Source organism: Mandrillus leucophaeus, unplaced genomic scaffold (genome assembly GCF_000951045.1).
Source record: "Mandrillus leucophaeus isolate KB7577 unplaced genomic scaffold, Mleu.le_1.0 Scaffold1342, whole genome shotgun sequence".
NCBI lineage: Eukaryota > Metazoa > Chordata > Mammalia > Primates > Cercopithecidae > Mandrillus > Mandrillus leucophaeus.
In genome coordinates, this window is record NW_012101302.1 from 545,327 (window position 1) to 562,806 (window position 17,480).

Genomic DNA, 17,480 nt, shown 5'->3' on the forward strand with positions numbered 1-17,480 from the left:
TAGAGAGAACATGTAGCCAATATTAATGATGATCTTGTTCCATTGATATGTATCCACAAATTAAAGACGGCTGCTCTTCCTTCTTCTGTTGAGGAAGTGCTTCCTGTCACTCATTTTCTCCATAACCTCAGATAAATCTTCACTGGTTTAATGACAATAAGCAGTCTCATCTTACTGTGACATGTACAGGAAAAAAAAGAAACCTAAAATCTTTTACATAAAAGAAGTTTCATAATCACAAGCTATCACAAAGGGGAAAATGTATGCTTACCATTGATAGTTTTACCATAAATTTCCTGACCTTAGTTTGATTAAAATCTCAACTTAAAGACTGTGACAATATAGATTTCTTTAAAGTTTAATCGCTCATTTCACTGAACGTTGAGTGCAGGAAAAACCTCAAGCTGGGGCAAAAATGTGGTAGAGCGGAAGGAGAAGTTAAGGACTGAGCTGCTTTGCAGAGCAGAGTGTTTGAAAGTGAACAGCCAACCTGACAAGAAGCAAAAACCACAGGACAGAGTACCACATCATCTTTCTGTTCACTTTGTTTCACAAAATCATCCAGGTTCTTCCTACTCTCCTCTCTTACCACCTCTCTCTTCTTTTTTTTTAGTTATTTCACAGATGCCACTGGGGTAGCTATACTGACCCAACTCTGCAGCACTCAGAAGACAAAGCAAAGCCTTCTACTTGAGCAGTTTTTCCATCCCTGATATGTGCAGGAAATGAAGACATTGCCTGCCATGCTTGGAAGTCGGCGATTATTTTGGGTCGTCTTCCTAATCCCTTATCTGGACATCTGGAACATCCATGGTAAGGCACCTGCTTAGGTTATTTCTGGTTTTATTTCTCAGGGGGTCTTGGCGGCAACATTTTCCCTTGCTGAACTTAGTACAGTGTAATGTTTATACTAAGTGGGTAATTGTAGATGAAACCAAGCAGTTACATTTGCTTACCGAAGACATCGTAGAGCGTAAACCAAATTAGAACATAGTTTTCATCTATCTAAATCATAGGCATTTCATCCACAACTTGACTGACTTTCTTAAAAAACAGGTTGATGGCAAGAAAAGAGAACTGAGTAGATGTTATAAATAGTTAAGTATGAATCTATCACTACTTTTTGCAGAAATGCTCTGGCTGCCATACTGGTGATGAATAGATAGCTCGTTTTTTCCAAACTGAGTGCAGTAGAGTGTTGCAGTGCTCAGTTGGGTAGGAGAGTTGTTGGATAATCGGGGTTATACATATCTTCATGGTTACTCTCAAATAATACTGTCTCTAAATAAAATCTCTATACTTGCTTCGTTGGGGTGAGAATGCCATGAGAATACCAGTTGAGAAAATGCTACAAAATATAGGAGCAGAACCTTTTGTTATTGCTTCTATTTTGTTGAAAGGGAATGGTTCCTACTTGGTTGTCAACTGAACACAGAAAATAAGTTGGATTCTGCAAAGATGACATTTAGCCACCCCTGCAAAGACTTTATACAGGCAAAAAAAAAAAAAAAGATAATTTCTTCTTTGTTGTAAAGTCGCTTGCTACCTTATATTGACACAGGGACCCACATATTATCAAGAGGAAAAGCCTGTGAGTGGCTCATCAGAACCTTCTGATTTTTCAGGTTTTATTTTTTTATCTTTTTTGAGACAGAGTTTTGCTCTCGTTACCGAGGCTGGAGTGCAATGGCGTGATCTCGGCTCACTGTAGCTTCTGCCTCCTGGGTTCAATCAATTCTTCTGCCTCCCGGGTTCAATTGATTCTCCTGCCTCAGCCTCCCAAGTAGCTGGGATTATACGCGTCTGCCACCACGCCCAGCTAATTTTTGTATTTTTAGTAGAGATGTTGGATAATTGGGATTAGCCAACATCTGTCCTACCCAACTGAGCACTGCAAAACTCTACTGCACTCAGTTTGGAAAGAACGAGCTAGCTATTCATCACCAGTGTGGCAGCCAGAGCATCTTCACAAGAAGTAGTGATAGATTTGTACTTAACTACTTATAACATCTACTCAGTTCTCTTTTCTTGCCATCAAGCTGTTTTTTAAGAAAGTCAGCCAAGCTATGGATACAATGCATGTTGGGCAGGCTGGCCTGGAACTCCTGACCTCAAGTGATCCACCTGCCTCAGACTCCGAAAGTGCTGAAATTACAGGCATGAGCCACCATGCCAGGCGATTTTTCAGGTTTTAAATATTCTGTCTTATTATTCCCTACAAGCACATATTTATCAGTTTGGCTACTGCAATTTTAAATTAGAAAATCTGACCACTGAGGTTCTATGGAAAGTCCATCTATAATTTTAAACTGTGTAGTTTGGAATTTGTCTCTACGATGCCAGGATGCCATACAACCAAGTACGAAGTGAAAAAGTCCTGAGTTACTTAAGCATCTTTATGTTTGTAAGTATCTAGTATTAAGTCGACTAGGTGCTTAGATGGTTGACAATTTCCCACCTTCCATCAGATGCCTACAGTCACATAGCCACAACTGGAGTCAAATATTATTCAATAGAATTCTTCCCCATTTGAAGGACACATAAACTACTCTATGAAATTAAGAACACTGAGTTTCAGTGCTAAACCATATTGATGGTGGGATATGACATTTATTTCTCCTAATGTGCAACCTAGCGTTTGCAAAAGTGAACTTGGGTGTTAGAACTGGGTTAATTTACTGGCTCCGCCATATGGCATTGATTAAGTCTCTTATCTTTAGTTTCCTCACTTGAACAATGGAGATAATAATCATACCTAAATTATGGGGCTGCTGTGAAGACTGTAAATGCAATAATATGGGTAAAGTGCCTAGCATAGTAAGTGCACATATTTAAAACTCAATAAATGTTAGTGGTATTTTTCCTAAATTATTTTCACCAAGCAACTTCCATGTAATTAAATGAGAATTATGTTTTAACATTATTATTTAAAATAGTTGAGTTTTTAAAGTTAAAAATAAAATAAATAAGTACAATATGTTTTGCAATATATTTAGCCCAAAATATAGTGAATCAAATTATTCAGAAAATGTAATACTGCTGGGAGCCATGGCTCCAGCCTGTAGTCTCAGCACTTTGGGAAGCCAAGATGGGCAGATCACCTGAGGTCATGAGTTTAAGACCAGACTGGTCAACATGGTGAAACCCTGTCTCTACTGAAAATACAAACATTAGCTGGGCATGGTGGGAGGTGCCTGTAGTCCCAGCTGCTCAGGAGGCCGAGACAGGAAAATAGCTTGAACCCAGGAGGTGGAGGTTGCAGTGAGTTGAGATCACACTGCTGCACTCAAACAAAAAAGGGAAAGACTTGAGTGAAGTGCTGGTCAGATATATACCAGTTGATATAATTGCAGCATCAGTTGCATTAAATTAAAGCTATAGGTTAAGAGAAGGAACATTTGGTGCAATTTGTTCTCCCAGGCAGAGCTGGCGGCTCCATTTCTTAAAACCACATTAAGTAACTTATATCTTGGGGATTTCCCGTGATTTACTTAATTGCTGAGTTCTTTACAGTAACACATTTTTGAAGTGTTTCAAGATAGCCTTTGAAGACTTTTCCCCCTACTTCAAAGCCATGTGAGATCCGTGTCCTTGTTCCTAGGAGTGAGGCTGCATCTATAATAAGGCTGGAAAAAATGTAATGTTCTCTACAAGCTTCCTGTTTAAGATCCTTATTTATCACAAAAGTATGCTTGCTTAGTTTTTGTGTTTCTCCAAAAAATTAGAGAAACTTGCCCCTCAGTGTGTGGCATACAATTTCTGTTCTGATAGAAGTAATAAAAATGTCAACACCTTCCCTTCATGAGCAGATCATGCTGGTAAGAACTAGACTTCAAACGCAAGTGTCTCTGTCCATTGTCTGCCCTATCGTCCTGGACCATTTGTCTGAGGTGGCCCTAGACCCTAGTTCAGTTGAGGATCAACCAAGGATTCCACCTTTAGTCAGGCAGGAACACTGCAGTTAATGTCTGGGTATCACCTAGCACCGTATAGGATCCAGAATAAAGGCAATTGGAGCTCTTTGATTGATTACTGGTTATTGTGATTTTTTGAAAAAGCAATCCTAGTCTGGTTCAGTAAGGGAAGAACACCTGTATTCTGGCTCTTTCAAGAATACAGTGGTTAGGTCTATGTCTCCATTTTGATCTGGTTTGTGTCATATTTACCCTTTATTATGACGGTCCAGTATGGTTTATGGACCAGCTTTTAAACGCCATATTCCACATCCCACACCGATTGTTTTGCTCTACCACAAACTGGCCATATCTTTGGGTCAAAAAAAATCATTCCTTGAAGTTCAGGTTTTGTAGCACAGTATCTTTATAAGGCATATTTCTATGACTTCAGCTATTTGTTCCTGCTGAAATGTACATATGGAGGAATGCTAGAGATAGAGCTCTGTCTTCTGCCAAGTGCCTATGTATTATTACAATAATACCTGCCACATATTAAATAAATGTTTAGGAATGCGTTCTGTGGTTACAGGACTTCTTGAATTAAGGCATGAAAAGATTAACCTTGTGCTGATTGCAACCTTGAATATACTTTCCTATCACAGAGAAGCTTTTAAATTTCTTGCTTCCTCTGTCCTACTACCAAAGTTTCCTCTATTGTAAAGTTGAGGTCAAAAGCTATTTATCTTGCCTCATTGGGACTTTCCTACTTAATTTCCATTATTTGTGAGTTTCATCTTTATGTAGAGTCCAGAATTGTTGAAAGAGAAATATTTATAGGCATCTGTAATCAGGCCCCAAAAATAATCCTTTTCTTTGTTCCTTGGAGAAGCTGTGTGGTAAAGTGGCTAAGATCAGGGACTCTAGAGCCAGACTGCCTGGATTAGTATCCTATGTCTGCCATTTAATGGTTTTGTGACTATCAAATCTCTGGTTTTCAGTTTTCTCATCTAAAAAAATGGGAGAATAACCTTATAATGTCGTTGTGACTATTAAGTAACTTAATTCTGTAAAACACTTACAATAGTGCATGGTATGCCATTAAGTGCTGTGCATTATTTAGCTAATTTTTTTTATTTTAGTCCAACATTTCATTAATTTAATAGTCCTGTTAAAGTAACATTGGGTGGCAATTGGGAATCAACCACAAATAAAATTTTGGAGTTGACAAAAGTCTTCTATAAATTACTCTTGATATTATTATCTACTTGTTTTTTTCTTTATTTCTTCTAAAAAAGGAAAACAGTATACATGTGCAGATCATGCAGGTTTGTTACATAGGTATATGTGTGCCATGGGGGTTTGCGGAACCTATTGACCCATCCTCTAAGTTCCCTCTCCTCTCCCCACACCCCCCATTAGGCTCTGGTTTGTGTTATTCCCCTCTTTGTGTCCATATATTCTCATTGTTCAACTCCCACTTATAAGTGAGAACATACAGTGTTTGGTTTTCTGTTTCTGTGTTAGTTTGCTGAGGATGATGGCTTCCAGCTCCATCCATGTCCCTGCAAAGGACACGATCTCATTCTTTTTTATGGCTGCATAGTATTCCATAGTGTATATGTACCACATTTTCTTTTTCCAGTCTATTATTGACGGGCATTTGGGTTGGTTCCATGTCTTTGCTATTGTAAATAGTGCTGCAATAAACATACGTGTGCATGTGTCTTTATAGTAGCATGATTCATATTCCTTTGGGTATATACCCAGTAATGGGATTGCTGGATCAAATGGTATTTCTGGTTCTAGATTGAGGAATCACCATACTGTCTTCCACAATGGTTGAACTAATTTACACTCCCACCAACAGTGTAAAAGCATTCCTATTTCTCCACAGCCTTGCCAGCATCTATTGTTTCCTGACTTTTTAATAATCGCCATTCAGACTGGTGTGAGATGTTATCTCTTTGTGGTTTTGGTTTGCATTTCTCTGATGATTAGTGATGTTGAAATTTATTCTTATGTTTGTTGGCTGCATAAATGTCTTCTTTTGAGAAGTGTCTGTTTAGGCCTGGAGTGGTGGCTCATGCCTGTAATCCCAGCACTTTGGGAGGCTGAGGAGGGCGGGTCATTTGAGGTCAGGAGTTCAAGACCAGTCTGGCCAACATGGTGAAACCCTGTCTCTACTAAAAATACAAAAATTAGCTGGCCATGGTGGAATATGCTTGTAAGACCAGCTACTTGGAAGACTGAGGCAGAATTGCTTGAACCCAGGAGACAGAAGTTGCAGTGAGTCAGGTTGCACCACTGCACTCCAGCTGGGTGACAGAGTGAGACTCTGTCTCCAAAAAAAAGAGAGAGAAGTGTCTGTTCATATCCTTTGCCCACTTTTTGGTGGGGTTGTTTGTTTTTTTCTTGTACATTTATTTAAGTTCCTTGTAAATTCTGGATATTAGGCCTTTTTCAGACGGGTAGATTGCAAAAATTTTCTCCCATCCTGTAGGTTGCCTTTTTGCTCTGATGATAGTTTCTTTTGCTGTGCAGAAGTTCTTCAGTTTGTTGCAACTGCTTTTGGCATTTTTGTCATGAAGTCTTTGTGACAAAAATGCCAAAAGCATTATCTACTCTTGACCTTGTCACCAAGAAATGCTAATAGTGTTTGAGAATCATGCAGCTTGAGTTGTATTGTGCCAGTGAATTGTATCATATGTGATTTGTTTCACTTTTCTAATATTTTCCATTCTCTTACCTCAAAATAAGCTCAATATTTTGTACCTTTCTGGTATACTCTCGTGGTTATGGACCTGATTTACGTGTTTATCTTGATGGAAGAAGTGCCTTGTGTGCATGTGTCTGTGTGTATCCATGCAGAGGTGTCATTTTTAGTATGCTCAGAATCTAAACATATACAATTTGAGATTCACTTAGAACAGAGTCCAGAGGAGTGTTAGATCAGTCCCAGGAAAACATCAAGTTTAGCTGGCAGAGCTCTTCAGTTTCTCTTTTCTGCCTTCTTGATAACCATGTTCATCTTATAAGTACAACCTAGAACTCACACACATCACAAATGGCCTATTATCCAATAAGTTGGCTACAAGGGAGGCTGGGGCATTGAGATTTTTATCTGCGGGGTTATGGCCCCACTTCATTTTCATCTATAATATTAGAAGATGAGAATTAATACTGGAAGACATTTAGCAGATTCTGTCCACATAAGTATTGTTTACTATTTTCAAGGGCTTTGAAAATGCCAATGAATCTCAGTGTGATGTCTGTGGCAGAATGTATTAGAGATATGAGGAAATATCTGGGAAGAAAGTAGAGATTGACTTTCCCTTTCCAATCACAATACATAAGCCACACTTAATCTGAACATCACAGGTAACCATCCTTCCACTGAAGTCAATATTTAGAAATACTCATGTTGGTTTCTGATCAAATGCCAGAGGTGCTCACTGATGCTACTGTCAACAGCTTCTCAGGTATGCTCTCTGCATTTGCTGCCCTGTGTTTCTTCCTCAAGTCCCTGTGATCAAGGTGGAAAACTTAGCCTCTCTGAAGAACAGGGCCTGTGTGTAACAGGCAATCAAAGGCTCTCTGGACCAGAGCTATTCTCTACATAGTCAACATAAATCATTGTTCTTTAGGACTCATTAAGTTGACTAAAAGCTTTTACTATTCAAGAGCAATAATTACATGTTGACCAACTAAAACCACCAGAAACTCATCCTTGTTACTTAGAGTAGACAGGGCTCTAAGGGGTGCAATGTATGTGAATCTTCTGGCCTAGAGAAGCAAAGTCAGTGACCAATAGGGTAGAACTGCAAGGGGACATTTGTGACTCGGCAGAGATGTAATGAAGAAATCCTGAAAGCAAGCTTAGAAAATTATCAAAGGACAAAGTTTTTTTCAATTTTCTAGTTTTGACCAAGGCAAGCCTTGCTGGTTAATATATTTCTGTAGAATTTCTTCTCCCACATAAAAGAAGATCATGCTTATATTGGATGTGCTGCCTTTCTTCTCTCTATTATCTATATTTTTTTGCCTGGTGTATATACCAGTTATTATGCACCACTGCTGATCCCTAGAATGGTTGTTGGGAGTAATTTTTCACAGCAGAGCCTTCTGTGTTTCCATCTTGTCTTTACCACTCAGGCTTTACACCTCTGGACAATGACTCAACTTCTGTGTGACTTCCCTGAATTCATCCTATCAGAAAACAATAATATCTGGTACTTACTCTTGTTGTTAGGTGCCAAGCATAGTGCTAAGAATATTTCCTATGTGTTCTCATTTACTTTTACAACAGTCCTGCTGGATAAGAGCTTGTGCTTTGGAGTTAGCCAGGCCTGGGTTAAAGTCCTAGTCTTGACTCTTCCTCCCACCAGTTGGTGACCTTGGGCAAGTGGCTTATATTCTCTAATACCCAGTTTCCTCAACTTAAAAATTAAGGCCATAATAGTAATTCCCTCATAAAATCATTGTGAGGGTCAAATGAAACAATACATGTTTAGTATCTAAAAGTGCCTACCTCATAATAAGAACTTTGAAAATATTAGTCATATGCTTTTTTTCCTCCTGTTAAGATAGATCTAGGTTGGTTCTACAGCGCATAGATAATGTGAGGTGGCGTGTGCTTGTGGGCAAGTGGCAAAGAATATGTAGCAGTGATTCTAGAGGTGATCTCCTAAATGTAACTTAAACTTTCCATTGGACATCTGACCTCATGACCTCTAAAGATCTCTTCTTGTTCTACTCTTAAATATCTCAAAGAGAGGAAATGACACGGGGACTTTGTAAGCTTTGCTAGATGCCGGAAAAAGCAATGACAAATACTAAAATGACTGAGTTTAGACAAAACAAGTTCAGAATTATTTCAAACATGAGAAAATCAAGAGATATATGGCTTAAAGTCTTCGGTTGCTCAATACAACTGCATTGAAGAGATCAATCTTCAAATTTACTTTCCAAATAGTCATACTACACTAACAATGAGGTATTCTAACTGTAGAAGAAATTACTTTGAAGTGTGCTAATACCATATGAAAGTACACTTAAAGAAAAGTTTCATATATGAATATAAGAAGATATATTTTTGTAAGAAGGGGATTTTAAAGAGGAAATAATAAAAGAAGATTGTGAAAATGCTCTCAATTTTCTTGTTTCATGGTTCTTTGTTTTTGTTTTAATAATGGGCATAAATGTAGACTTAGGCCCTGTGTATTCTTGGCATTAATACTTTCCAGTTCCACTTTTGTGAAGGAAATTTTACATTGTGTGTGTGTGTGTTTACACAGGGAGAGAATGGCTCTTCTTGTCTAAAGACCAGTATCAGGTAATATCCACAGAGAATAAGTTAAATCTACTATTGCATGCTACATCCTTGTCTGTGATCTGTATTGTCTGTGATCTGTATCTTTAGTGTTGTTTTTCAGGTGAGACGTATGTAAATACGCTTTCATTTTACACAAGGGACTGAGGGTCAGTCAGTTTTCACCGTACTCGTGAGAACAATCACAGGGTTTTCCTTAAAGTAACAATAGTCACCTTTACAATAGAAGCTCTGATTTTAACATGTGTGTGTGTGCATCATACTTACTTAATTTTCTCCAGGTATTCCTAGTACTTCTGAGAATATCTGACTTATGGAGTGGGTTTATTTACCATAGAGTTAAAGTAATACCTTTAATAGACATTACATAATACATTAAATGAATACTTTCTATATGAGGTGGAACTCCCCCACCCTAGCCTCATGTCACCACATTTCTGATTTTGTGAGTGTATGTCAGCTAGTTTATGATGGGAAAGTATGTTATCTGGGTTTTCTGATGTCGTGCATGTGATTTCCCAAGGTGCGCAAGTCAATGTCCTCCCAAGATCTTTGAAGTATGGTTCCATGGCTGCTATTGCTGTGTGTGGATTTGCCCCGACTGTGTGCAAACCACTGCCTTATGGGATCCCTAAACTCTAATTTCAAGGGAAGATTTGCGAGACAGATTATTTCCGTTCCCTGGTGGCCATCATCTCTTCCCTCCTCTCTGCCATTCCAGCCTTCTAAAGTAAGGCGGAACACACCATCTGGAGGCCTTTTTGCTCCTGAGTGTAAAGACTTCTTTGCTTCTGTAGCTCCCCCAGCATGTATCTGAAGTTTGGTTTGTTGTTTGTCTATGATAGTATCTCCTGACAGACGCTAAAATACTGGTTGATGTCACAGAAAATGGTTGGCTTATTATACTTAGTAATCATTTTAGTTTCTCAAAAAATCATTTGTTTAATTTTTGTGTTAAACTCTGACACTTTCTTAGCTCAAGTTAGAGCAATCTGCATTCATTACAGTAATTCATTTCTTTCAATGGTTGTAACCACTTTGAAATTTCCATAAATTTGTAAGAATTTTTCAATGGAGACATAGTGAAACTCAGGGGAGATTTTCCTCATGATAATGGTTATAATCAAAACATATGGTCTTTAAAAACAAGAAACAATGGTATTTTACAAAATGTTCATAATCACAACCCTCTTTTTTTTAAGGGCTAATTGGTTTCAAAAATTACTTACACTTTTCAGCTCAGCAACTACACTTGCTTGGTTGGGAGTTACGAGACTATACAGTTGTTTGTGGCTGGCACTCCTTTCTGATAGGCTGGTCTGTGTAGCTGGATGGCCATGGAGTGTCACTTGTTAAATATTTTTAATATCCACCCCCGAGTGGACATAAATCAGGCCTTTTCAAACTGAGTACTTGTAAAGTCTAGCTTTTCTTTAGTGGTTACAACTTAACCACTGTAAGGTATGTTGAGTTGCATATGTTCTTCACCTCTCTGCCTTTTAGCCCACCTCTCTAAGGGCTTAGCTGACTCTGCTGTGCAGCCAGTACTAGGTAGAAACAATTAGAGCTGTGAACAGGGGATTATTTGCTCCATTAACGTCTTTCTGTTCAGTCTCAGGGCACATCGTGCTTTCTCACCTTTATGCCTTTCTAAGTCCAACTCCTCATGCAGAGACAGGTAACACACCATCAAGGAAGTAGCAGACTAGATAGAAGACAGAAACATGAACACATGTGATTATAAAGAGTGATGCATGTCACATAAAATAGCATCAGACATTCGCTAGGGGGTGGGGATATGAGAGTATGGTGAGTTTGCATAAAGAAGCAGGGGCTAGGCCCTGTGTGGTGTCTCACGCCTGTAATCCCAGCATTTTGGGAGGCCAAGGCAGGCGGGTCATAAGGTCAGGAGATCGAGACCATCCTGGCTAACCCAGTAAAACTCCGTCTCTACTAAAAATACAAAAAATCAGACGGGCACGGTGGCGGGCGCCTGTAGTCCCAGCTACTTGGGAGGCTGAGGCAGGAGAATGACGTGAACCCGGGAGGCGGAGCTTGCAGTGAGCCAAGATCGCGCCACTGCACTCCAGCCTGGGCGACAGAGCGAGACTCTGTCTCAAAAAAAAAAAAAAACCAAACACTGACAGTGATGTGGAGAATGGATTGAGGTGGAGGGAGGGAAACAAGGCCAAGTTTGGAATGTAGACGACGATTTGGTAGGCTGTGACAATAATCCACATGAAACAGAATGAGATCCAAATTAAGGCAGTGTCATGGAAACAAATATGGAAGACATTTTCCATCCTGAATCAATTGAACTTCGCAGCCGATAGAATGGGACAGTGACAAGGAAGCAGACTAAGATGGCTCCCCAGGTTCTGGCCCATGTAATTAGGTAAATGATGGTATTATACTGTGATAATGAGAGGAGGACCAAGTTTGCCCGGGGGTTGGCTTGGAAGAAGAAAGAGATTTATCTTCCCCCATGAAGCCTCTCCTGATTGACCCAGCGAGAAAGACTGTCGTCCTCGTGAGGGATCTGAAAGCTCTGAGAGATTATATCATATCCTAGATAATCAAACAAAAATCTAATGGCAAAATTGAAAAGTGATGTAAGACTTTCAGCTTCTTCTTTGTGCTAGAAACTGTCTTGTTACTAATGTGTCAAGGACAGTGGGATATCCACACTCCTAGGTGGGAACAAGTGGGTCCACTGTCTGTACTGAATTTAAAAACAACTAAAAGTTGGTTTCCTTTTTTTTTTTTTTTTTTTTTGACGCGGAGTTTCGCTCTTGTTGCCTAGGCTAGAGTGCAATGGCATGATCTCGGCTCACTACAACCTCCGCCTCCTGGGTTCAATCAATTCTCCTGCCTCAGCCTCTTGAGTAGCTGGGATTACAGGAGTGAGCCACCACGCCCAGCTAATTTTGTATTTTTTTATAGAGACAGGATTTCTCCATTTTGGTTAGGCTGATCTTGAACTCCTGACCTCAGGTGATCCACCCGTCCTGGCCTCCCAAAGTGCTGGGATTAAGGCATGAGCCACTGCGCCCAGCCGGTTTCCTTTTAATTATCACTATATACTAGCAAATATGAACCATGTCAGAGGTGAAATATTTACCCTTCAAATATTTTTGGTCTAAGTTCTAAATACTGTGGTTACTGTTGAGTTTTATAATATATATGTAAACTTCAAATTAGCACATTTGTAGTATATATCTTTTGACAAACTTTGCATTCTACTTGCAAGTTAACTCAGAGAACTTCCCAGTTATAGAGCTGGTCTTGGATGTATACAATTCAGCTACTTGTGTTCATTTTGATAGTAAATTTATAATGTCCAGGATCTCTCCAGTTTCCTCCAGGGACACTTTGTGCCCTCAGTCTCAGTGGTACTACATACTCCAGTCTTTCAATATTCAGTTTTAAATAAACAACAATACCACAGAGAATGCTGAGACAAAGAAGCAGAACAGGAGCTGTTTCATTTTTGTCATTTGGTGCAAACGTCTTGAATTTTTATTTGTGTTTAAAATTTAAAACAGTGAAAAGGGTACAAATTGTGATGTATAACATTTTCGGCTTGGCAACTTTATTTCATGCATGAAATGTTAGATTGATTAATATTTTTACAATTGAAATGTATTTTTAAAATATTGTTTTAAAACTAAAGAAGAGGCCGGGCGCGGTGGCTCAAGCCTGTAATCCCAGCACTTTGGGAGGCCGAGACAGGCGGATCATGAGTTCAGGAGATTGAGACCATCCTGGCTAACACGGTGAAACCCCGTCTCTACTAAAATACAAAAAAAATTAGCCGGGCAAGGTGGCGGGCGCCTGTACTCCCAGCTACTCGGGAGGCTGAGGCAGGAGAATGGCGTGAACCCGGGAGGCGGGGCTTGCAGTGAGCTGAGATCCGGCCACTGCACTCCAGCCTGGGCAACAGAGCCAGACTCTGTCTCAAAAAAAAAAAAAAAAAAAAAAAAACTAAAGAAGAAATCAAGAAAATAAAACTTTAGTGTTACAATTTAGTAGTTACCTAAATTGTATCTTTGTAGAATTTCATTTTTAATACAACTCATTGATTAGTTATTGGACAATTATTTATATAAACTTATATCAGACTGTAACTAAAGAATCAAAGTTCATACTGTTTAGGTGGATATAAAAATGATTGAATAATTACCTGTACATTTTTCCTTTTTTGTATTTTAATGTTTTTTTAAACATTTTTTAATTTGCATGGTTTTATACATGAAGTTCAACACAAGACAATGTTCATTATCTATATTTCTTTTCTGGCCATTTTATTACTTGTTTCATCTCATGATTATTTCTGAAAATATTTTTATGTATAGAGAAAGGGGTTGCTCAAAATGATGTACTCTGGACCTAAAATAAAATATAATCGGTACCACCTGAACGTGGAATATACATACCACTAGTGGTTTTGATAAAAATTTTAAAAATGAAAGAATTCCTAAACCTATAGTGACTTAACAAGGGACATTTCATTATACAAGAGCCTGGAGGGAAGTAGAAGTTTTTATTTTTTGTTTGTTTGTTTGTTTGTTGAGACAGAGTCTCACTCTGTCGCCCAGGCTGGAGTGCAGTGCCATGATCTCGGCTCACTACAAGCTCCGCCTCCTGGGTTCACGCCATTCTCCTGCCTCAGCCACCCAGTAGCTGGGACTACAGGCGCCCACCACCACGCCCGGCTGATTTTTTGTATTTTTAGTAGAGACGGGTTTCACCGTGTTGGCCAGGATGGTCTCGATCTCCTGACTTTGGGATCCGCCTGCCTTGGCCTCCCAAAGTGCTGGGACCACAGGCTTGAGCCACCGCGCTGGGCCAGAAGTTTTTATTCTTTTACTGCATGTATTTATTTTAATTATGTTTAGCATTGAAAATTTCCTATCATCAGACATGAATGCTTGAGAAAAACAGCAGAGATAATAAGAGCAAGAATAAAAATAACTGATAGCTCCCACTATTTGGGAGGCTGAGGCAGGAGAACTGCTTGAACCTGGGAGGTGGAGGTTGCAGTGAGAGGAGATCGCGCCATTGCACTCCAGCCTGGGCAACAAGAGCAAAACTCCATCTCAAAAAAATAAATAAATAAATAATGAGATAAAATAACTGATCGTTGGAAGTTGAGTAACAGCCAAAAGCAACTGTCATAGTTACTCCTCTTTAGGAAATATTTATTTGAAAAGACAAACTTTTGGGGGATAGCTTTGTGTGTCCTGAGTATCATATGATGGATATTCATAATTCAGAACAGGCGAAAAGGAGTGTTAACAAGCTTGTCAGGTGGACAATAAGAATTGTGTCGACAGGGCCCGGCGGCTCACGCCTATAATCTCAGCACTTTGGGAGCAGAGGTGGGTGGATCACCTGAGGTCAGGAGTTCGAGACCAGCCTGGCTAACATGGCGAAACCCCGTTTCTACTAAAAATACAAAAATTAGCTGGACATGGTTGTGGGCGCCTGTAATCCCAGCCACCTGGGAGGCTGAGGCAGGAGAATCGCTTGAACCAGGGAGGCGCAGGCTGCAGTGAGCCGAAATTGCGTCACTATACTCCAGCCTGGGCAAGAGTGAGACTCCATCTCAAAAAATATATAAATTAAAAAAAAAAAAAGAATTGTGCTATTTGTCTCAGTGGGTCATTTTTACACTATAAACATCAATGTTAGCCTCTGAGAGATAGGAAGTATTATAATACCTTGTTTGTGCACAGAGGGAGTCCTCTTGATTTTAATGCCTATTTGCAAGCCTGCATTCATCATCGGTTCATTCCTCCATTCAAGAAAAATTCCTGTGCCAGTCAGTATGATTGTGAATGGTTATTATCCTGCTGATAAGAATATTTAGGAACTGCAATGTTTCCATAATCCCGTTGTGAATCAGTGATGTCACCAACTCAGAAAGCTGGCTCTTTTCTCCAGCCCTAACCCACTTTGTGCACTGCTCCGGAGCATACAGTCACGAAAGACAGAACTTGAAGTGATGTCTAATTGCACCACTAACATCAAGTGATAGCCCTGTGGCTAAATAGAAAGGTAATATATTGTGATAGAAATAGAAATTGCAGGCTAAAAGTGATTTCATAGTTTCAGTCACACATTGAGGAAGGTGAAGTTGTGTGTGTTAGTGTGGTCAGGGGGTGGTGAGTGAGAACTTTCTTACTTTTACAGCTCAACGTTTTCATCTTATTTTGAAGAAACTGAGGACCAGCAAAACTGGGGGACTATCTTCAAATTCGCTCAATGTGTTAGCATTTGAAACAGACATGTTCAAAGGAATAGTCTCATTTTTAGCTATTTCCATGTCCTTTATAAATATCCCCCAAAATTAGGCATTGTATTTTTTCATGGTGGATAAACAAAGTTTAAACTCCTGCCTAATGCTTATTCCATTTGTTCTGAAACAACCGGTGGTCTCCATGTCATCATGTCAGAAAACCATGATCTAGTTGTGTATCAATGATCTAAATCTATCATGAGATTCCTGGTCTCTAAGACTTTTCCGTTCCATTTCCTTACTCTTAAAATACCTCCCCTGTCCCATGCACTGCTCTGATTGCCAAAGGGCTACTCATTTACCGAGGTTCAGCTCAAGTATTGCCTTTCCATGAAGCTTTGTTCCAGCTGAAGTTAACCTTCTGCAGACCCATGCAAAGTTGTCTGTACCTCTGGTTTTTTTGTTTTTTTTAGAGTCTCACTCCATTGCCCAGGCTGGATGGCATGATGTTGGCTCACTGCAACATCCAACTCCCTGGTTCAAGCAATTCTCCTGCCTCAGCCTCCTGAGTAGCTGGGATTACAGGCATGCACCACCACACCTGGCTAATTTTTGTATTTTTAGTAAAGATGGTGTTTCACCATGTTGGTCAGGCTGGTCTTAAACTCCTGACCTCAGGTGATCCACCTGCCACAGCCTCCCAAAGTGCTAGGATTACAGGCATGAGCCACCATGCCCAGCCTTGTTTGTACCTCTTTACAGTGTTATATAACACTCTCCCAATTGTCATTCATTTTTATTTCCCATTAGAAGGCAAGCTCCACAAATGCAGACATCCTGTCCGATTCATTCCTAGGCTTCCTAACAACCAGCATGCAAGGTCCCTCAAGCCTTGCTTTCAGCTCAGTAAACTGAAAGAACAAAGAGTGGTATATAGTAAATTTATTCTAGAAAGGTGTCCTCTGGCCAATGTGGTGGCTCACGCCTGTAATCCCAGCACTTTGGGAGGCCAAGATGAGCTGATCACCTGATGTTGGGAGTTCAAGACTAGCCTGACCAACATGAAGAAACCCTATCTTTACTAAAAATACAAAATTAGCTGGGCCTGATGGCTCATGCCTGTAATCCTAGTTACTCAGGAGGCTAAGGCAGGATAATCACTTGAACCCGGGAGGCAGAGATTGCGGTGAGCCGAGATCGTGCCATTGCATTCCAGCCTGTGCAACAAGAGTGAAACTCTGTCTCAAAAAAAAAAAAAAAAGAAAAAGAAAGAAAAGAAAAGAAAGGAAAAGAAGGGAAAAGAAAGGAAAAGAAAAGAAAGGTGCCCTCATTGTTAGATACTCCCGCCTTACCAATTAAATGGTAAACTCTTTGAGGGTAAAAGATCTTTGTCTATAACCATCTCATTGTTTTTCATAATTCTAGCACAGACTTATAGGCTCCATAAACTGTTATTGACTTATCCAAGAAAATTAAAAGAGAAGTTAGGAGGCTGAGGGAGTCTGTTAATTACAGGGAGAGGAACGGGCTTCTGGAAACAAGAGTTTCACTTGACCTTTCTGCCTCTGGCCTTCTTACTTTTGTGTTGTAAGTCTAACCACATTCAGGTACACTTCCTTTTGGTAAAATATTTTACCCTTTCTCTTCATTTTTTTGAAAACCTCATCCTTATAACTTACCTTTCAGTTTGGTTTCATTTTAGTTCTGAACTTTTGGAAGCAACTGAATTAAGAAGTCTTAAAGTGAACTTGTTTGAGGTCTCAGAGCAGTTATAAGTAAGTAAATATTAAGAGGTCCTAAAAGTTTTCTGCAGGTCCTTTTTCTCACTCTGATTCCTGGACACTCAATCAAGTTGCTATTAATCTGAGCAGAGATTAATGAGATGTGAGCAGGAAGGGTTTTTAAGTAGGATGTGAGTGAAAGGTATATTAGGTGTAAGAAAATAGATACAATGAGAATATTTATGCTGGCAAGGAGGGTGTAGAAATGAGGTGAAACCTTGTTCTGGATAGAC

The 17,480-nt window shown here is 39.6% G+C and overlaps 1 protein-coding gene across 2 annotated transcripts in view; it reads left to right on the forward strand.

Annotated features, from left to right (window-relative positions):
- Nucleotides 1–530: 530 nt before the first annotated feature.
- Nucleotides 531–17,480, forward strand: part of BTLA (B and T lymphocyte associated) — a 35,582-nt gene continuing 18,632 nt past the window's right edge. For both annotated transcript variants that reach the window (XM_011973115.1, XM_011973116.1), the window contains exon 1: nucleotides 531–813. In XM_011973115.1, the coding sequence (XP_011828505.1) occupies nucleotides 726–813 (88 nt within the window). In that variant the 5' untranslated portion in view covers nucleotides 531–725. The remainder of the gene's footprint in view (nucleotides 814–17,480) is intronic.